The following is a 22740-nucleotide window of genomic DNA, read 5'->3' as shown; positions in this document are numbered from 1 at the left end:
CAGTGCCCACACCCGCCTCATCGACAGCCCAATCAACGACGCATTGCGAACTGTGACTGGATGCCTGCGCCCAACTCCAACAGAGTATTTACCAATCCTCGCAGGCATCCAACCTGCTGAGCTTCGCCGAAAGGGAGCCCTTATACACCTGGCTCGCCGGGCGGGGGATCCTAACCACTTGCTTCATGCAAAACTCAACATCCAACCTCAGGAATCTCCCCGGCAATTAAAGTCAAGACACCCCTTTGTGCCAGCTGCTGTTGAATTACTACATCCATTCAGCGATCATGCCATCAGCGCAGCACACTTCATGGAAGACAATTGGAATGCAGCGTGGTGTGCCACCGACACAAAACTACATCGTTTTATACCTCACCCGGTGGTGCGCTCCCCTGGTATGGACCTGCCTCGGCCGACTTGGGTCAAGCTCAACAGAATCCGAACCGGAGTCGGTCGCTTCCATTCCAACATGCACAAGTGGGGTTTGGCTCCCTCACCGGCCTGCGAATGCGGCGCGGAGGAACAAACTGCTGACCATGTCGTTCTCGAATGTCCGATCTATAAGGCACCAAATGGAACGCATGGTATAGCAACGCTGGACGAAGCTACACTCACCTGGCTCTCCATCACCTGCCCTGAAATTTGATTTGATCTAGTCTCAAACGAAAGAAGAAGAAGAAGACCTCTTCGAAGATGCAGTTTAACGTCATACCCACCCAGGACGTAAATAAATAACATACGTGAATAAATCATATAAACCAATGTCACTTTGTATGGTTTGTTACAGTCCAAAGTACATGAGTAAGACAATATTAAAAGTACAGTAATAAAAAAACAGAAGTAATTCATCAGTTTTGACTCCAAATTATATGAAGTAAGTGTTTAGTTACTGTAGATGAGGAATTTTAAAACTTTCTTCTACTCTGGTTTGTTCAAGAAAACTTTAAGAAGGAAGAGGCTATACCAGGTTGCTCACACGCTCAAGAACTCATGCTGCAATGAGTGCATGGCAAAGAACTAGACTCTAGCGTTTTGCTCACAGCAGCAACCTTAAAACGATTGAAATACAATGAAAGGATTTGTGGCATTTTTGTGGTGCTAAAACAACCTATCAGAAGGATCAAATTACGCGTGTCAAAATTAACCTTGCTTTGATCTAAAAAAAAAACAGAGGATTTATTCTGATAAGGAACCTTCGAACTGCAACAGACCAACTTACTTTTTGTCGAAAAGATATCCCAAACAGGTGAAGCCAGCCAATAAGAACACGATGTCAAATAAAATGAACTGGCCAGCCATCTGATAGCGCAGGAGCAGCAGCTGGTCGTACATGGGTATCATGCTCAAGCTGTGGAGGAGGGCGTAGGCGGACACCCAGTTGGACGTGTCCACGTCATAGCGGGTGATAGGATTTTCAACCTGAAAATATAATCAATGATCATGCAAGTTAAAGTAAATGGGAAATAAAATAGAGGCAGGGCGCCAAGAACTTGACCACAGAATTGTAATTAAAAATCCAAAAACAGACAAGTTTGGCGCTTTATTGCCTTCAACCCTCAAAGAAAAGGTGGACCTGATGATGACGAACATTATAGATCCCGATCCACAAGACCGTCCCAGAGCATAATTATGACGAGCCTGTTTTTGCTCTATCATTATTATTATAATATTATATTCTCTAATGCAAAGGAATTTATTCTCACACGAGTCAGTTCAATCATAAATAGCTAAAAATCGATTTCGATCAGCTAGTAGCTAGATCATCTTCAGTTAAGCTTGACTACAAATAGATTTCTACAAGACATGTAACCGAGTCGTTCATATCAAGCATTGTTGTGGGTTTGACACCTGTCAGAAGATATTTCATTTTCTTGATTATATTCTCTATCATTAAAATTATCTTGGCGGATGTAGAGGGGGGCGAACCTCGAAGCAGGTTTTAGTCGAACATATGTATCATTTCGACGGCATGTTTAGTTGGCATAAAGAAGGGTATCCGTTATCCGGTCATAAAATATCTGCTACTAAGTAGCATTTTAGTGTAGTGAGAGAGTTTAATTGATGAAGTTTTACGTCAATTAGAACCTCTCTCTCGTTAAAAACTATAATTATACATTGGTTAAGGCTTAGATGCATCAACAGCAGATCATCCACATCAAACGGAAGATTACCTTAATCGGCCGCTTAAACAACCCACTGTTGCTGCAAACAACGTTAACGTATCAAATGTGAGTAAATATGGCAACGTGACATACAGATGCATAACGCGATTTCCAAAACAATCTACCCGCTCATGCTTTCAAGTGTTAAGTTAGGCAAAAAGCAGAACAAGCTTTAACCACCTTTAAAACTTTCAGTTGCTACACTTTGTTTCGATCATTATTTCCTTCCACAAAACACGCGCATACACCGCGATAGCTTGATATCAAAATCCACTCACTTTAGGAAGGTCTTTGAATTCTCCCAGCCGGGGTTTCCCTGGTCCCCATCCGGGACCTTTGATAAGGACACACAACTTATTCCACAATCCTTCTGTGTTCAACACACGCGAGCACACGTACTGCACGTATCCAAGCTGCACAAACACACAATATTCGATTTTGTGGTAAAACACCTCAATAGAAAAATGAAAGTAACTGAACAGAGCGCATCCACCAATTTGAGAGCCTGTCAAAGCTCTGGTGATAATTGATATTGTTGACACATCTAGGATAGCGTCATTCAAAGTTTAAAATTTCTATGAATATTCTGCAATTATTTTTTAAATGTTAAGACAGTACGCACTGAAAAGTAATCAGCTAACAAGCCATATGTTGAAGAAAACTTAAATATTAATAAACAATACTGTACGCATATAGTACTGTACGTTATCCATACAGGATCAAGAGATGGACCAAATGATTTAAAGGTTTTTCAGACTTCCGAAAAAAAAAATATTGATTTGTTTTATTTGTCTATGCAGAACAATGTTTTTGATGGCCGCGTTCCAACAATCAAATAACATCCTAAAAGTCCACTGCATGTGTACCTGTACATATGTTGGATCGAAGGAGGCGAGGGGTTGGACCAGGCCATAAGCAACCTTCTCCTCTTTGCGCTCAGCGGCAAACGTCCCTGGGAGAAACATTCCATTCACATTGAGTGTGTAATATAACCATTTTTGATGTTAAAGTAACGGACAAATAAAGTAAAGTGAATCCCTAGTGTTACTTCAGTGTTACAGTATTGTGTATTTATCTGCGTTTAACTGTTGTAGCTAATTTTGGTGTTGTTTGTTTAAATGTTTCGGTGGCAGCTGACTTTGAATATCTCTTAGTTTTTCGCTGGGCACATCTTTGGTGTTGGTTGTTGATGGTTTGGTGGAAGGAAATAGGTGCAGGAGACGAACTTGGGGAGATGATGTAAAACAGCGGGCTTTGTCAAGCATTAGAGAAGCAAAAAGAGTAGCGGAAGAACGTGACGTGTGGAATTGACAGCCAACCTTCGTCTCGGAGACAATACATGATGCCGTCCCCGATAACTCTTGTGCGAATTATTTGTGTTTATTGTGTTATGTATACTTTTGGTATTTTGCTAACAAAATATTTAAACCATCAGTGCAGTGTTTTTCAACCTTTTTTGGCCCAACGCCCCCTTCATGAACTAGCAAAATTTTACCGCCCCCCAATAAAAACGATTAATCACAAAAAAACGAAAAAAAAATACTACTAATACTACAAAAGTGCTCAATGCCAAGCAAAAAGCCAAGCAGAGTGAATTACATCAAATATAGGCTAGTTATCAGTCTCTAAAACCCTTACAGCCTGTTTTACCGTAAAAGGGGGATCATCAGAAGGTCCCTATTCAAATAGAATTATATTTCTATTAGAATAAGGACCTTTTGATGATGCCCCTTTTAGGGTGAAACTGGCTGTAAGGATTTTAAAGACTAGAAACTATATAATTTGATGAAAAGCAAATATATATTTGCGAGCATGAAAACAGTATAGGCCTACTGGTAGTCAGTGTGAACCTTGGGCTTGGTGAGAAAGTGCCAGTTTCTTCACATCCGGTGTAAAGCCAGTGAGGAACATTCGAAGATCACCTCTTATGGATATGTCAAGTGGGTTTTTCTGTTTGGTAGGTAGCAGAACAACACAGCTGAATCCCTTTTCCACCAGGTATGAGGTAGGAAATGCTACCACGAAGATATGAGCTCTTTGACGACATCGTTACGCTGGGCAGTAGATGGTTTAAACCAGAATGCCCCCTAATAACCAAAACGCCCCCCTTAAGCCTAGGTAATCATACCGCCCCCCCCTACAAAATCAAAACGCCCCCGGGGGGCGGTACCGCCCCCGTTGAGAACCACTGCATTAGTGCATCCGACCCTGAGAGGGATCCGACTTACTTCATATTTCATTATTTATTACACATCTATTTTTTCATATTCATTGCATTGCACGCACCACTTATATTGCGCTGATATCGTTTATGTGTAAATATTTCAATGTCACTTTTAGAATTAGTAAACTTTTCAGTGATATTGCTACATAGATACAAGATATTACCAAACATTCTGTCCCAGATTATCAAAGCTCCTGCGTAGTTCTTATCGATGCAGTAGGGATTCCTCCCGTGGTGTACCCGGTGGTGACTGGGAGTGTTGAAAACGTACTCTAAGGGTCCTGTCGGTGTAAATAAATATAAATTATTTCAAAATAGTCAAAAGTCGGGGCAAACATGCACCATGCTTAGCCAGAAAAAGTTTGCCTTAAAGAAAGAAAGGGGAGTTTTGTTGGCTGGGTTGTGACGATCTTCCACTTCTAGACTTCCCAAAAAAGAAAAATAGGCTAAAAAACATTTCAGAAAGCGGAAAACATTGTAAAATTTACAAATGCAGCCGTAAGCCTCGTAACCGAATCGACCAAAATCAACAAAGTATTAAGAACGAAACCACGAAAGTGAAGCTTTGATCATTCCCACCACCAACAAGCGAGAGTACCCATACCCAGTGAATCAATGAGTTCAGTATGGATCCAAAACTGGAATAGAATGTTGACTTGAAGATGAACAAGATGGACGGATGGAGGTATCAGCAACCCGCAAGGTGCGTAGAAGAACTGAACAAAACAACGCATCACTGTGACGTCACGTGATAATTGTTAAGTTATACGCATTCCACATCAAATTTTGGTAACCCAATGTTTCATTTTTTTCTTTTTAAATATGGTATTGACCATGCAAAGTAATGGACAAACAACTTTCTTTTACATCTTGTACGTCCTTGATATATGTCTATGTGCAATTTTACCACTGCGTGGAGATTAGCTGTGCTCACTATTAGCTTATTGACCAATTATACAACTCACCGTTTTTTCAACCTGTATCTTTGTAAGTACTCGACATAGGTTTACAAAATTTGGTTTCTGGGTGTTTTAGGGTCAAAGAATCCAAATCGTCATCAGAAATAGTTGCCTTAGTTAGTTAGTCAATTTTAAGTAAAAATAACTTCAAATGGTTAACAAACCGCCGATACGAATCCCTGAAGAGTAGACTGCCTCAGAGCTGTCATCAAGTTATAATCTTCGGAGCTGTGATGGGTTTGGTGGCTCATCCAAAAGAAGTTTATTTCTGAAAAAAGATGCAGCAACACTTTCGGCTAATTTGGAAATTCCTTCAAGAAAGTTATTGAAATCATTTACAAATACACCAAATATGATTCAACTGTAATTCAAACGGTAGTCTCCATCTTCCAGCAATCTAAGTAGTCAGACTTGGAACTTCTCAATGTAGAGAGAAAACGTTGAATTGTAGTTTTTTTATTTATTAAATATTTCTGGAAACTTCCTTGGTTTCATATTATCTGAATTCAAATGATGTCAATAAAATGACTTGTTGTCATGTCCCGTGCTTCAGATGTTTTTAACACAAGCTAGTTTATAAATCAAGTTCCAGGTGATTTTCATGTGTCTGAAGGTTTAAAAATCTTCAAGTAATGTCTTTTCTTGTTTCTACAGTTCAAAGAATGCCATGTAAATAATTAGGGCAAACTCATTGCAAGCTGAGACAATAAATCAAGGGTTCTCGTCTGGAGGTAAATTTCTATCATGAAGAAAGTAAATTTAAGGGGGCAGTTCTACTTAGAATCGCATTTTTCGTACTTGTCATAAACAGCAATCCACACAAAAGTTCACCCACAAACCATATATTGCCGGAATAAGGAGGAAACAAGCTATCCAAAAATATTTACTTTGTTAGGCTGGGGCAATCCATTAAGGGTTTATACCATTTTGAATTTGTACATAAAATCAACCGATTGTCTCCATTGCAGCCCTAGAAACTCGAAAATGGCTAGAGGTAGGGACTTCGAACTGCATGGTGATCTAGTAGAGTATCCTAGCTATAAATTGATAGAGAGGATTTCTTTCAACTCTTTTATATTTTTAAATATAAAAAAATTCATAATTGCTATGCATCGAGAGCAAATTTGACTTCAGGATTTGGTAATAAAATATTTATTACTCTGAATATTGAAACAAAACTCAATCATTATGTCCGTAAGGGCCTACTGTAGGCCCTGTTAAAAATTTTAGCCAATTCTGACAGGTAGTTTTCTAGAAGAAACATTTTTAGTGCACAAAAACATGATTTTGAGTAAATCGCATTTGAAAAATAGAATTAGGTAAATTTATGCTTTTGACTTTAAATGTGACTTTTTTTCTTCTATGTCCATTCACAACAACTAAAATATACATAATGAACAAAATACTGGTGGCGCTATTTAGCTTATTCATTATTAGATTTTGTAAGGGAAAATACAAAACATCTTGCAACTAACATTCTCACAAAAATGCAAATTTTTATTCACATTTTAAACTTAGGTGCGTTCAGAAAACCTTCCGTTTGAAGCCTAATGAGGGCAAATAGGTAAAAACTGACTGCATATTCGGAATCTACGATAAATTTCCAATATATATCAATAAAATAAAAAGTTTGAATTTTTTTTTTTCTAAGTAGAACTGCCCCCTTTAAAAAAAATAGAGGACATACCACATAATAAATGGAAAAATTGCGATTTGAAAAAAGCTGATCTTAACATTTTATAGTTTAGACGGTGAGTAGGCTAGATGATAAACTAATTAACAATATGTCATTCTTGTAAAAGTATTTCACAACATTGAATCGAAGCAGGAACACCAAATTTCCACGGAGTCCTTCTCACCATGGGCGGCCCTGTGGAACCAATAATAAGCAAAATCCATTCCGATGAAGGAAAGAACCCAAGTGATGGAGGAATCCCAAGGAAGATCAATAATCCTCCAGTTGTCATAAACATAGAAGTATATAGACATCTCAAATGACTTCTCGCTCACCAACCTGGAGGAATCGCAAACGTAATTATTGAGGACACTTACTCTTTTACACAAAGCAGCTGTTTTGCTAGAATACTGATTTTATATAGCGATATGTTCACCTTATGCATTGTTAGAGCTCTTTACAGACAGTTTCAATAAGTAAAAAAAAAAACGAAGTGGGCTTGACCAGAGTTGGAGCATAGCATTTTGAGCATGGCGAACGTGCAGTTATCCTAATACAGTGAAAACATCACATAGCACATTTTCAAATTGGTTTGTGTTTTGAGCTTCTAAAATGTTCATGAAGTAGGAGTGCGCTACAATACCGGGAAAATAAAAATATCCAGCTCCACAAGCCAAATGACATCTTCCTTTCTGCAGCCAAAGCGAAACTAGCAGCAACTGCACAGGTTTTTAAAATAAAACATTTCTTAAAATTAACTTACAGTTTCAATGTTACGTCACATAAAAAATTTACACTTGCAGTTCAAATCAAATATAGACAATGATTAACTCCCAGGTTTCTGTTTAACTTTGTCCAAAGTACATTGCTGATAGTGATAACTGCCTACCAAGCACATGGTGAATTGCAGACAAAGAAACAAATCATCGCCGAGTTGTGCAAGTAAACGTTGATTTAACTAAAATTGAAGTCGGATGGGAATTTAACAATATGCATCAGTGATTTCCAACCTTGTTCTGCTCATGGCTCATTAAACTAAGAAGATTTTTGTAGTGGCCCGGCACCTTATGCGATGATAAACACAAAGTGACAAATACACAAAATATTAATTAGCAGTTTATTAACACAACTTCAATGAGAAGATTGCTGCTGCATCTTGTCACTTCGTGGTTTTCATACAATACGTTGAATACTGGGCATGGGCACAGTCGAAGGAAGTGCGCAGCGTACGTCGTCTCCAACATCCAGTCGGTTGCGCTTCTTGGATTTCACAGTCAGTAGGGATGAGAAGACGGACTCACACAATCATGTGGTGGTGGAAGGCAACAGCTTTTTTTCACAGTTTCTGCTGATACATAGAATTGTAGATACGATGACGACACTCTAACGCAAAATTCAGTGACTGATTTGATGGCATACTGGAAACAGCGTCATGGCCCACCGGTTGGGAACCACTGGTGTATATTCTATATATACTAATTACTAAACAATAAATACTAATACTATCAATACCGGTAACTACAAAAAAGTCAAGCAGAGCGAATTACATCAAATACAGTTACTATTCACTAAAAATCTTAACAGGCTGTTCCACTCTTATTGGGTCATCACTCATCAGAAGGTTCTTATTCAAATACAGTATAATCTATTACATATCTAAGTAATATCTAGAACAGTGGTTCTCAACCTTTTTTAGCATGGGGGCCAAATTTAAAACCTAAATTTTGTATAAAGAGCCGCAGCAAAATAAATGCAATACTCTCTACTGGAGATGTACCGATACCAATATTTTGGCCGATACCGATATCACTTTTTTAGGCCGATACCGATATTTTGGCCGATACTTTGGTGTTACAAAAAGAAGCAATTTTGGTATTTGCAAGGAATTATATCAAATGCTAAGTTTTACCTTATTTGCATAAAACTATTAAAAAAAGCTTTCAATTGGCATAATTTATTAAAGATTCAAGAATCCAATCTCAACCGCATTGTTGTGTCATAATAGTAGGTTTTAGTAATGAAAGGCCACCGTAATTGAGGACTGTATAAGGGAAGAAACATTACATCATAATTGGGGTTTTTGAAAAATTAATAAAGTGTTTGAGCAAACTCTCCAAATAGGCTATCATAATTGATAATAAGATGTAAAATGTAAACCAAGTGAATTGTGTAGTCGTACAAAAACTATTCGACAAGTAATGAGCAACCTAATGGCGCTTGTCGTTCGGTTGAAAAGCTTTTGCCAGGCCAAGACTACCCAGGTAGCAAAAATGTATAATTTTGCATCGTTTTTACGTTGCTAAACGTTTAAAAAAAAACGTGTAACTTGGTTGTTTTTAGTAAGCTGGTTCTATCAGTTTGTGATTAAATTTCCATCTTTCGTTGTAATAAACTCACCAAGCTTAAACAATGTCATGGCAGAATAAGTAGGCTCAAAATGAAAGCAATGGAACTACGAATCTTCACTAAACTAATCAAAATGGTCTTGTTGCGCCTAAGATGACCAAGGCCTATGAGAGGGGGGGGTACGGAGGGTACGGCGTACCCTTGACGGCCCAAGCCTGTGTTTGTTGGGGGCCCGAAATTGTGGTTTTATAGTTTACACGCAAAAATGTTTGGTTAAAACCATCCTAAACGACTGATTTCAAGCATTAAAGTTGTTATTCTTTAGTCCTGGGGGGCCCGTAATCTAGAAAAAGGGCCCAGAAAGGTAATCGAGGGCTTTGCAAGCAAATTATGGGTCCAAAGTGGTAATTTAATGCTTTACGTGCAAAAATGTTCTGTTAAAAGCACCCTAAATTAAATCATAAAAGTTAGTTATTCTGCTGTCCGGGCGTACACTAGCCATTTCAATTCTTGTCGATGTCAATTCTTGCTACAAAACGGCTGCCGAGAAACACATAGTTGATTGGATGGTCTAAATGGCTAGCGTGGAAGCTACACTGTTATGGTTAGCGAATCGCAACAGCTCGCTGTAGCCTACTAGTAAGTGCTCAGCCTTGTGCTGATGCCGGGAAGAACGCTCCTTTCTTCACAATGAGGTTGTCATCTTAGACGCAACAAGACCATTTATTGATTAGTCTGTTTAGTGAGGATTCGAAGTGCCATTGCTATCATTTTGAGCCTACTTACTCTGCCATGACATAGTTTAAACTTGCGACGTGAGTTTATTACAACGAAAGGTGGAAATTAAATCACAAACTGATAAAACCAGCTTACCAAAAACAACCAAGTTACATGGGTTTTTTAAACGTTTAGCAACGTAAAAACGATGCAAAAGTATACATTTTTGCTACCTGGCTAGTCTTGTCCTCTGCTGAGAGTAAAAAAGAAACACGAAGAAAAGAATGATAAATATTGGAGAAATTGAGTCTCCTTCACAACTTAAGAATCGAACAACGCAAAACTGCTGAAACAAAACGTTTTGTTTGAGTGAAAGAATCACTGTAAGCAAACAATGCCAAAAGGTGCGCGCATGAAGTCATGGGAGTGTGAGGTATCAAAAATTTGAACAGGTTGTTATTTTTCTACATCAATGTGATGTTAGTTACTACTTTAAAAAATCTATATAAAATATCTTTGCTTCTGCAGAAAATCCGCAGCGAACGCCTTTTTTTACATGTTTAGTATCGGCCACAGTATCGGTCAAATTTTGCCGATACCGATACTAAAAAAATGGCTGATATCACCGATACCGATATATCGGTACATCTCTACTCTCTACTTTTTTTGTCGATAAGTTAACTTGTATCAGTCGATTATAATGCAAATTCGCCAATTAGACTTTAAAGAACATCATAATACTCCATATAATTGCCTACTCGTCATAATAGGTTACATGCAATGAAAGAAATGAAACAAACAAACTAATAAAAAATAAATAAAACAAGTATATAACAAAGGGGTTGATTAAATGACATGATTTAAGTTTTTCTGGTGCAAACTAAGCTGATCTTAGTGATCTATCACAAGATGTAGAGGTGATAATCTGCTTTTATTCCGAAGTTTCATTATTCAGACATGACTGACTTCTTCGGGGAGGATAGGTCAGGTAGGCTGTTAACATGGTCACCACTGACACCTAACAGTCCTCATCATTGGTAGCACTTGCTGAGCATACGACCACACTTCTGACTTACATAATTTAGTCAAAACTGCAACAAACTAATTTATAATAATAAGTTATTCAGCAGGTATAATTCAACACTTTTTTTGCAGTTCTTTGTTGTGATAAACGAAAACAATTGTTACTTGAAAAAATGTATGAAACGATTGGAAATAGTATAAAAAACAAAAAAAGCGATTAATAAAACGTCTTTATCATCCCTAGTTGTGGTATTTTGATTTTATTCCCACCATTTTGCTGAGAATTGCTTAACACATGTGAGTTGAACCATTGGTTGAACAGAGTGTGAGTTGAACAGAGACAAAGGCATTTTTCAGCATTGGCTATCAAGATAAGGTACTTTCCCTCTGAGACTCGATTCCAAAAGTGAAGTAAGTGATCACATTTGAATAATGTTAGCTTCACATCTTACTGCAAATCTAGCAGTTCCAGTGGAAAATCATTGGGGGGCAATGGCTGCGTCTATTGCCATAGGTGTTGACATGGTCAGGGTGTTTATATTTTCATCAGGGGCAGAAACGAGTTGATACCGTTGGTCACAGCGGTAAACCATAATCTCTTCGTGGGAAAATTTTAACATAAAGTTCCCGAATCCGTTCGTCTGTATATAATGACCGAAGAAACACACACTTGAACTTCTTTTCAAACAGTGTATTTCTGTAAAATTAGCCCGCGGCTATCGAAATGGCTGGTGCAACGCCTTACACCTCAAAACTGTCACTACGATACAGATTACTTGGATAAAAGACGGAGAATTTGTCCAGCTAGCAAGCACCAAATAAACCAGTTAAATGTGCGACCGACTTCCAACAAACAACTTCGAGAATGAATCAGAAAAATTTGTGATAACTCAAAGGCACGAGAGCAGTTCGTGACGCAATATTTCATGTCCAAACAGGTCTCAAACTGAAACAGGTTTAAACCGGTCTGACACGAGTCTTACGGACGATGGTGCAATTTTGGCTCATGTTTTAGGAATTTCCATGACGTAATATTCAGTAGACCCGAACGGTTTCTACATGACGTTTGACCAGGCGAACAACCGTCTGTAACATAGCGGCCCCTAGTTATGACAGTCTGACATGGCATAACTAAAAAAGAATTGACGACAATTGTGAGCCAATGAATAAAAACACATGATACACAAATGGTTTGAATCACTCACGTTTAAGTTAATACGCAAATACAAAGGGCATGCAAAGAATGAACAGCAATAAGAATAAACACGACGATACATGAAATTGGTACCATAGGTAGTAGGTACACGCAAAAAATGACGCTATATACCATGGTTGCGATAATAACCGACTGTTCTGGGTTCAGACAAGTGTCGGCCACCGCAGACAAAACCAGGCTCAAACCCTAACACTTAGGTGTTCTTTACGGGGGCGAGGCACAAAATATCCCTCAACACATAGTCTACTTTCACTTTCCCCGTACTCTCATCATAGTTGCAGACGGCAACTTTAGCTCTACGAACCACAGGCTTCCCTTTCCTAATTTGTGGAACTACCTCATGCACCCTCCCAAGTTGATACTTCCCACGTTTACCAATGTCCTGGAGAGAACCTACCACTACAAGTTGACCAGGCTCCAAATTCTCGGCCATTTTTAGCCATTTTTTCCGGCCCTGAAGACCTGGCAAGTAAAAATCGATCCATTTACTCCAAAACTGCTGAGAAAGTGACAAATTGAACCGATAATCCCTTCTTAATTGGTCACGATCATGTGGTTGCCCAACAGCACAGTATGGGTCTAAGTATGGGGTCAAAAGTGAGGCAGGGGTGATGACAGTAAAATCCCTAGGGTCGTCACTCAAAGATACCAAAGGGCGTTCGTTCACGATCCGAACGGCACTGCCTGTGTACGTAAGCAGTTCAATAAAACTGGGCTTACGTATTGAAGAGTCCAAAATGTGAAAAAACGCGATTTTAAATTGTTTAACCATTGCCTCCCAGGCGCCACCTTGCGCCGGAGCATACGGAGGTATAAATTCCCAGTTTATCTCTCTCTGTCTCAGGGCGTTGTGAAATTCAGCTGATCCTATCAACTCGGGTAACTTCTTAGATGCTGCCTGAAAGGTACTTCCATTGTCGGAATAGATAGCATTAACCTGCCCACGTAAATCTGTAAACCTTGTAAAGGCAAGTAAAAAATCACTCAGCGACAATGACGTAACCAGCTCAACATGAATAGCGCGAGATGCCATACATGTGAACAAGAGTCCCCAAGCTTTTTTGTGACTTATACCTTCAACGAAAGTTAAAGGTCCAAGATAGTCTAAGCCGCAATCAAAAAAGGGTTTCCTATGCGCAGTTGTGCGAGACAAAGGTAAATCAGACATGAGCTGCCTTATAGGTCGAGCTTTCTCAATCGCGCATACACCACAGTCATTAAGATACCTCTTCACGGAGGCATTACCATTAGCGATCCAAAACTTCTGTCGCGTAGACAACAAAGTGTGCTGTACTCCACAGTGCGCATTTCCATTATGATGCGACAGTACAACAAGCCTAGTGAAGGGGTGCTTCGAAGGCAAAACAATCGGATGCTTTGCTTCAAGAGAGATCTCGGGAGAATTACTTAAGCGCCCTTCAATGCGGATTACACCAGCGTCATCTACACAAGGTCTGTACTTTTTAAGTGAACGTAATTCTTTCAACCGTTCCTTCTCACGTTGCGAAGCGCCAACACTACCTCGCTTTATCACTTCCTCAAGGGCATCCGGCGATCGTTTGGTCATTAAATGTACCACATCGCCATACACGCTCTTCTGAACAAACTTTACAGCCAACTCTGAAGCACTGTTAAGATAAGATGCATCCAGTTTTGGCTTCACAAAGCTACTCTTTCTCGTTTTACAGCACAAAAATTCAACAAAAGCAACCAAATAAGCGATTCTCTTTTTCATAACATACAAAGAAGGTGCGGCCTCGATCAATCTGTGAAGACCACCCTGTCCAACGTCAAGCGACTCCTCTTCGTCACGAAGATATAGGCTATGGACAGGTACTGGAGTGGCATTTTCTACAGATGGAATTTCCTCACACTGGTAGAGAAGACTAGAACCATTTAACCACAACTCTCGAAATTCTTTCTTTGTAATAAGATTTGGCCGTGTGCCAACATCAGCTGGGTTCATATCGGTAGAGCAAAAACGCCAATCCTGGGCTCCAGACAACAATAAAATATGCTCAACTCGACGCGTAATAAACTTATTCAAACGTAAATCAGGGTTTTTAACCCACTGCAACACAGTACGAGAATCACACCAAAAATACTTAAGGCAGTCGGGCATCTTCAATGCCTCGTAGGCCTGCTTCACGAGTCTGGCTGTATTCAAAGCGGCAACAAGCTCTTTCCTAGCTATCGGCCAAGAAAACTGATTTTTTACAACAATGGTAGATTTACCCAGAACGAAAGACACACTCGGAACTCCGTTAACCAGTCTACGTAAGTAAACAACAGAAGAGAAAGCTTGATTCGAAGCATCACTAAACCCATGCAATTGATATGAAACAATATCATCCGGACTGCACACACCAGAGTTTGCAAAATACCATCTCGGTAACGAAAAATCCTTAAGCAGGTCCAAAGAGCGAAGCCACGACTCCCACTCTTTAACAAAGCTATCAGGGACCTCGGTGTCCCAATCAAACTTGTCTATCGCCAATTGCTGAAGTATAAGGCGTGCTTTTAGAAAAAATGGCGCTCCAAAGCCTAGCGGATCAAAATTTTGTCCAAGCTGACTGAGCATACTTCGGCGCGTGTGTTTAGCTAAGGGCTTTAAGGAACATGCGATACGCATCTCGTCAGACTCGGTTTGCCACACACAACCCAATGTCTTCGCTGATGGCAAAGTCATATTTTCAGTCTGAAAGTCAATGTCACGAATCAAAGGTGAAAGCATCTCATTATCCAAATTTGACAAGACAATCATAGCCTCCTTGTTAGCACTCCACTTACCAAGTTTAAACCCACGGCTATCAAACAAAGCAATTGATTCATGAGTGATTTGCTGAGCTTCCTCTAAGCTATCAGCCATGTACATATTATTTGCAATATTGCAGAGAGTCAATTCACCAGCACTGCTGGGATTCTGCTCGATCATTTTCTTTATAGCCAAGCAAGCGATATACGGGCTACTCTTTATTCCCCAAGGGTGTACACTAGGGTGTGACAGCCGCCCCATGATTTTTGAAACTTGGTTTCACAGAGCCTACCTTTTTTTTGGTGGTGAGGTTTTACCTGTATAAGATTCCTGTAAAGTTTCAAAAAAATTGGTCAAGGTTTAGAGGTGGCCCGTGGCCACTAAAGTTTTTGGGGGGTGCGCGATGCATTTTTAGGGGTGTTTTTGCTATATCTCAGCTCATAGACATGATAGAAGGTCATGTTATAGCTCAATCGATGCAGAATAAGCAAGTTTATATCAGACTTGTAAACAAATGTTCAGTTTAAAATGTGTAGTTTTCGAGTTATTTGAGAAAACCCCGTTTTTTGCATATTCGTGAGAAAAATGTTCTTAGCACATTTTCTTCTTGGGTTAAAACACATGGAAAATCAATGAAATGATGAATTCACATGTTTACTTAATGTTAAACGAAATCACAAAGTACATTTGAGAACTAGGAACAGCGATGATAAAAATCACAATGTAAGAAACCAACACCGAGATGGATGTAAGTTTTGTTTACGCTGATTGGGCATAGAATTTCTGCTGTTCTGAACTACTTGAAGAAGATTTTTAAATGAAACTTCTGTCTTGTGTCAATTAAGTCTTGGCACAGTTTGACACCCCTTTCTGCTGCATCATTAACAACACAAAGATTTAAAACCCGTTTCTTTGCTTCACAGTAGCTGCCGTTCTGGCACTAATCGACAACACCAACACTTAAAAAGGTCGTGTCAATCCTCAAGATTCTGAAGAAGCTCCAAGAATATTCTCCAACAAAGGAGCTCAAGTCATCTGTTGGTTTTGTAGGAACGGAAGGAAAGGAGGGTTTGCCAAAATCACTTCCTTCTCTTTTCAAAGAATGTCCAGGATCTTCGAAGCTTGTCAGCTTTTGAACAATTTTTTGCTTTGTCCCATCAGACAGACTGCTATCGAAAGGGTAAGGGGTATAAGTTCTTCACTAAGATACCACATGTGCCCCTTTAGAGCTTTAAGAGCTGCTTTGGCCCTACTGCTTTTGATTTCTTCATACTCAAGGAGGTTGTTGATAAGTTCTAGGTCGTTGCAAGGAGCAGAAGTTGACACAGAAGCAGTTAGCCACCATGACACATAGGAATATACAAGCTGAACAAATTTTTGGATTTTCTTTAACTGTTGCTTTGAACATATAAAACCTGCAGGAAGATCTCTAGTAATAACTTTAGTCAGAAGAACGATCTTGATGCATTATAAAATCTTGGCCATCCATCTGGCTTTGTGACAACTGACAAGCACCCGGACGTAGAAAACCTCCAAAGATCTCAGTCAGCTCCTTCACCAAGATACAAAAGCACTAGTTTGACTAGCTCCTCATAATCACCCCTCACAAATCTCTGGCCTAAGGCTTCATAGCAGATCTTCACAATCATCTCCTTCTTGATCCTCATATCTGCTGGCAAAGGTGCAGGGATGTCTAGGTCTGCATGGCAACATTTATGGCTAATTGACTCAAAGTTCTCCCTAAACCTGTGAGAATATAAACACATTTCACACTACTAAAATTCTTTGTTGCTGTAAATCGTCCATCCTGTGCTTAGTTTCTATTAGGAAGCCTAATCACTTCCTCTGCCATCTTATGAGATTGCAAGTGAGGTATTCTTGCATATGCGTAAAAGGGTAGTACTGCTTTAACAGCTTCGTTAGCAGCGTTTCTCAAGGTATTTGTTGGTGTGGAATGATGCAAGAAAGAACAGCAGGACCTGACGACAAGTAGGTAGTCGTGAACCAGTAATGACTTTATCTTCTTCACCAGGAATTGTGTCAAGCAAATAATACCTTGGATCTTTAAACTATGACATAGCATGTAATATAAATTAGCACTTACCACCATAAAAATTGCCTAAATAGTAAACACAATGTTAGTGTTCAGTTTCTATGCTTCTAACAAAGCAAAACATGAGGTAACTTAGGTTTAAACTGTGAAGAGTTACAGCTTCTGTACTTCTCCAGGTGTTCCTAGGAAGAAAAAAAGTGAAAAAGATAAAACATTCAATTCATATGTAAAATTTTTCACAAAATTTTTACAAAAAACGGGGTTTTCTCAAATAACTCGCAAACTACACATTTTAGGCAAATATTTTCTTCACAAGTCTAATACAAATTTGCTTATTCTGCATCGATTGAGCTATAGCACGACCTTCCATCATGTTTAGGAGCCGAGATATAGCAAAAACACCCCTAAAAATGCATCACGCACCCCCCAAAACTTTAGTGGCCACGGGCCACCTCTAAACCTTGACCAATTTTTTTGAAACTTTACAGGAATCTTATACAGGTAAAACCTCACCACCAAAAAAAAGGTAGGCAAATTCTGAAAAGGTCGGGGCGGCTGTCACACCCTAGTGTACACAAAAACGAAATGGTACCATCCTACCATTTTCAAGGTCATCATCTTCAAACCACAATATACGAAACAAATCCCTTTGCGACTCAGGTAATTTTATTTGAAAGAAGCATTTAGTCACATTAGCCATGAGACCAAATCTACCAAGCCGAAATCTAGCCAAGACATCTACCAGAGGGTTTAACAAGTCAGGACCCGAAAACATTACATCATTAACACAAGTTCCTCGGAATTCAGACTTGCCATCGTAAACAATGCGCTTTTTTAATTGTGACGTAACAAAGTATGGTAAATACCATTCAAATCCCTTGACATTTCCTGCTTCACCAGTACGCTCAATATAGCCATTTGATTTAAGATCTTTCATGGTGTCAGTAAGGAAATCACGAAGTTCAGGTTGTTTTAAAGCTTTCTTTCTTAAAGCAGCAGCTCTATCTGACGCCAACACAAAATTGTTAGGTAGTTCAATATCTTCCTTCAACGGAACAGGTATCTCAAATCGACCATCTTTCAACTCAATATTCGGTTCAACAAGTTCTCTAGCCAACTTATCATTGCGAGACAATTCACAGGTTTCATTTTGCAACGTCAAATCCTGAATGACTTTATTTAGGTCTGCTATTTCCATATCACGAGACTCAATTTTACGCTGAAAGCCAGAGATGACATCCGACTCTGAAGACGTCTGCACTCTGCACACTTTAGCAACGCTTTCCTCTAAGGGTGACTTACCACCACAAGCCAACCAACCGAGAGGAGTGAGCAAAGCATGTGGTTCACTACGATTTTCACCAACACGTTCTTTTTTTGCACACATCAAATAAGCGTTGTCGTTGCCAATCAGTACATCTACAGTACTACAATCATTCAAATGAAACATATTCACGTCATGAAAATGACGGAAACCATTTAAATCTTGTTTATGCGGTAAAGTTTTAACATCATCAGCCCAAGCTGGGTTAACCACCGAAGTTATATCACAAAACAGTTCATCTGTCTCTAACGACTGGATGTTGAGTTTGACAAGGTCAGCACAAGTAGCTTTCTGACCAGCCAGGGTATCCATTTTAAACGACGCTTTATCGTACGGTTTAAGGTCAAGTTCACACACCAAGTCACTCGAAACAAACGTCAACTGCGAACCAGGATCATGCTGACAATACACCAACTTCGATTTGCCAGTCATTGGATTCAAAACACGAGCAGCAGTAACGCGGTTAAAGGCTGCTTTAACATTTCCAATCTTAACATTACGCACAGGAACTCTGGCACGAGCATCATCTTTCCCAACCGAATCCAGAGAATCACGTGACGTCACATAAAAATCATGCAGAAGAAAATAGTGTTTCCTATCGTTGTTAGGCCCACACTTACGACAGTTATTTGCATGAACGCAATCCCTAACCATATGCTGGCGCAAACAATTCAAGCATTTGCCAGCTTTCACAATGACATCTCTCCGATCTTTAGGTGTCAAGCGCAAAAATTCTTTACAATTAGACAAAAAATGATATTCAACTTGACCACGTGACGAACAACAAATGCATGCCGGTAGGTTTTTACGTCTGGCTTCACCACCGCGCGGTGCGCCAACAACAGTCGAGTACTGCGAACTCCCTGACATCACATCATCATGGGGTTTTACGGACGTCTGCCTAACCGGACATGAAGGCAATTTTCCTTTGCCAAACTTTTTAAATTGCTGCGACTCACCAGAATCGCCCATTAGCATAATGCTAAAATCAGTCGACTTACGCGTTTCCTCCCGTACTACAAATTCAAACAAACTCTGAAAAGTAGGCTCATCAGTGCCACCATACTGATCACCTAAAAAGTCAAGATAACGCTGCTTAGCGTCAAACGAGAGTCGCTTAGCCAAATCCAAAACAAAACGTCCTTCCAATTTGTCACGCTGACCATAAGCTTGCGCGTAAAGCAAACACTGCGATAATTCATCTTTAAACTCTTTCAGATCACTGGAAGAGGTCGAAGTCAATTTGCTACCATAGCGATACTTTCTAATTTCCGGTTCTGCAAAAAGACCTCCACGAACCCCAAAACGCTGGGACAAGCGAGCTAACGACATTTCTATCCTGTCTTCCTCTGACAAGCCAGGGGTGTCAGAAACCAAATTAGCAATCGTTTGCGCAGCTGTTCTAACACAAGCTGCTTGTAACAAAGTCAAACAAGTCCCCTTAAAGGGCGAAGCTGCCATTAAGGCCGTAACACGATTTTTAAAGAAGATAAATGGCATATTATTACCATCGTAACCAATCAAGGCCGCCTTATCGAAAAACGTCCTACTATTTTGGTATTCAAAAAAGCAATCCTGCTGTTGAGAACTCGATTTAGCAGGAGAAGACAAGCTATATCCCTTAAGGGGCTGAGTGGGCTCAGTCACATGCACAGCCCGATCAGACGCGATACGCCTCTCACAACCACCCAAATTACGTGTAGCTGGGCGATCAAAACCTAGCGGCGCAGAGAACTGTGAAGGGGGCAAAGCATTACTACTAATGGCGGCCCCGTGACCTGTACGCTCTGGGGGAGAAGTTCGGTTGTAATTCGCAGACCTTGGCTCTACAGCATTCGGAAGACCCTTAGCCGCGGCCCCAAGACCTCCTGAAACAGCTGGAAAACGTGTGGATTGCCCTGGTCCACTCACAGGTTGAACGGGCGTTTGGAAAAGGTTATGTAAATTAAACTGCGATTGATGTTCATTTCTGGAATGCCTAGAAGAGCTCTTCCTAGAGCTACGCCGGGAGCCCGCCTCTGATCGATATTCAGCTAAAACTACCTCTTTACGTTGTTCAGCCTTCAACTGAGCGTCTTTGAGTGCGAACTCAGCAGCTCTAGCTTCGGCTCTCGCGGCGGCCTCAGCTGCTCTCGCTTCGGCCTCAGCTCTCGCTTCAGCCTCAGCTCGAATGGCCTCAGCAGCTCTCGCTTCGGCCTCAGCTCTCGCGGCAGCCTCAGCAGCTCTCACGGCAGCCTCAGCTCGTATGGCCTCAGCTCTCGCGATGGCCTCAGCAGCTCTTGCTTCGGCCTCAGCTTGGATCTGGAGCTCCTCTCGTCTTAGCTGTAGGTTAATTTGTGCAACTATCCGAGACGAACTCTTAGACATCCTAGTGCTTACATTTGAGGCGCTATCCTCAGGATGTATGTCAGCATCCAACATATCTGAGAACTCACTTTCTTTTTGTTCAAAGTTATTTTTTAACGAGTTAAATTCGGGATCTACCCTATCACGAAGTTCTGCCAAGATTGCAGAGTTAAAGATTGTAGTCAAAAGAGCATGGAAATGCCGTAATTCCTCTTCTAAAGTAGATAAGTTAGATCGAAAAATTAACAGTTCCTGCTTATCACTCAAAGAACCTAGGGCTACAGAAAGTTCCCCAATTTGAGTCAAAATATCCCGTCTAAGATGCCGGGCCTCTCGAACTGACTTAGCCTCATCGTTATTGCGTCCCTCCCCAGAATGGTCTGCCCGACCGCAAAGAACATCATCAGGCTTAAACTCAGTCGAGTCTACGGCGGTCGAGTCCTTGTCGCCACCGAGTGTAGACATATTAAATGTTGGGGCTAAATTTAACAATTAAAAAAATTAAGTTACACAAACACACAAATTATTAGGCTACAGTAGTTATAAAAAACTTAACTGCAAAGACAGTAAAAATACAAAAAAGAATTTAAATGCACGATACCGTAGCTGTACGAGTATGAAGTCCTAAAGTCCACAAACTTGCTTGGATTCTTCCACTTGAATCTACAAGCACAGATGGATTGTCTTTTAATCTTCTTTCTTGCCAATGATTGTCAAAGTTATTTTTCTTCTGTACCAAACTGAGAAGAAATGTCTTTACTTTTCTTTGCTTCTGTAAGAGTGTAGACTACCAACCAACAAATCTTCTTTTATTATTTCTTGTACTTCTAATTAGTTCTTCTGCACTAGCTGACAACAAACACGTCGTTTATTTTTATGCCTTCAAGTGCTTCTTGGCCTACCAGCTAACAAATTCGTTTTTTATTTTTCTTGCTTTAATTTCTTCTTGACCTACCAACTGACAAGAACTCGTCTTTTATTTTTTATGTGTGCTTCTAGTGCTTCTTGGCCTACCAGCTAACAAGAACTCGTCTTTTATTTTTTATGGTCACAGCGGTAAACCATAATCTCTTCGTGGGAAAATTTTAACATAAAGTTCCCGAATCCGTTCGTCTGTATATAATGACCGAAGAAACACACACTTGAACTTCTTTTCAAACAGTGTATTTCTGTAAAATTAGCCCGCGGCTATCGAAATGGCTGGTGCAACGCCTTACACCTCAAAACTGTCACTACGATACAGATTACTTGGATAAAAGACGGAGAATTTGTCCAGCTAGCAAGCACCAAATAAACCAATTAAATGTGCGACCGACTTCCAACAAACAACTTCGAGAATGAATCAGAAAAATTTGTGATAACTCAAAGGCACGAGAGCAGTTCGTGACGCAATATTTCATGTCCAAACAGGTCTCAAACTGAAACAGGTTTAAACCGGTCTGACACGAGTCTTACGCACGATGGTGCAATTTTGGCTCATGTTTTAGGAATTTCCATGACGTAATATTCAGTAGACCCGAACGGTTTCTACATGACGTTTGACCAGGCGAACAACCGTCTGTAACAACCGTCAATGCGACTTTTAAATTCATTAATCATGTCGCAAATAAGCGTAGTGTACTTTCGAATGATCCATCAACAAGGCATGGCTTAACCACACAAAGGCAGTGAACACACAATCAGCATCAATATAAGCAAGAAAATGCTTAAACTTGTGATGAACAAGCGTATTTGCACGAATTCAATTTACTTTTGATGTTACGATTTGTTTTTATTACCTTACACATCTTCAGTGACTAAACAAAGATATTTTAGAAACGTTATTATAAGGCATTTTCTTTGCTAGTATATCATATATGTAAGTTATGTGACAACCATGTATTTTTTTCCATTTGGGCAGTTCTTCTAGCACAAATAATGATTTTTGCTGCATCAATGAG

The 22740-nt window shown here is 39.9% G+C and overlaps 1 protein-coding gene across 3 annotated transcripts in view; it reads right to left on the bottom strand.

Moving 5' to 3' along the window:
* LOC145767289 (alkylglycerol monooxygenase-like) overlaps positions 1-22740 on the bottom strand; it is a 37028-nt gene that overhangs the window by 2245 nt on the left and 12043 nt on the right. The window contains exons 2-9 of one of the 3 annotated variants that reach the window (XM_082579081.1): positions 7664-8365; positions 7205-7359; positions 5510-5613; positions 4991-5102; positions 4551-4667; positions 3029-3114; positions 2441-2575; positions 1220-1419 (exon numbers count right to left, since the gene is read on the bottom strand). In XM_082579081.1, coding sequence (XP_082435207.1) covers positions 1220-1419; positions 2441-2575; positions 3029-3114; positions 4551-4667; positions 4991-5102; positions 5510-5613; positions 7205-7359; positions 7664-7704 — 950 coding nt within the window. In that variant the 5' untranslated portion in view covers positions 7705-8365. Of the gene's footprint in view, positions 1-1219; positions 1420-2440; positions 2576-3028; positions 3115-4550; positions 4668-4990; positions 5103-5509; positions 5614-7204; positions 7360-7663; positions 8679-22740 lie in introns of those variants that run through there. The other 2 variants (XM_082579082.1, XM_082579080.1) reach the window with 2 other exon arrangements.

This window comes from Aplidium turbinatum, chromosome 3 (assembly GCF_918807975.1).
Source record: "Aplidium turbinatum chromosome 3, kaAplTurb1.1, whole genome shotgun sequence".
In the NCBI taxonomy this organism is placed as follows: domain Eukaryota; kingdom Metazoa; phylum Chordata; class Ascidiacea; order Aplousobranchia; family Polyclinidae; genus Aplidium; species Aplidium turbinatum.
Note: the sequence above shows the minus strand (reverse complement) of the source record. Positions and strands in the feature narration are given on the sequence as shown.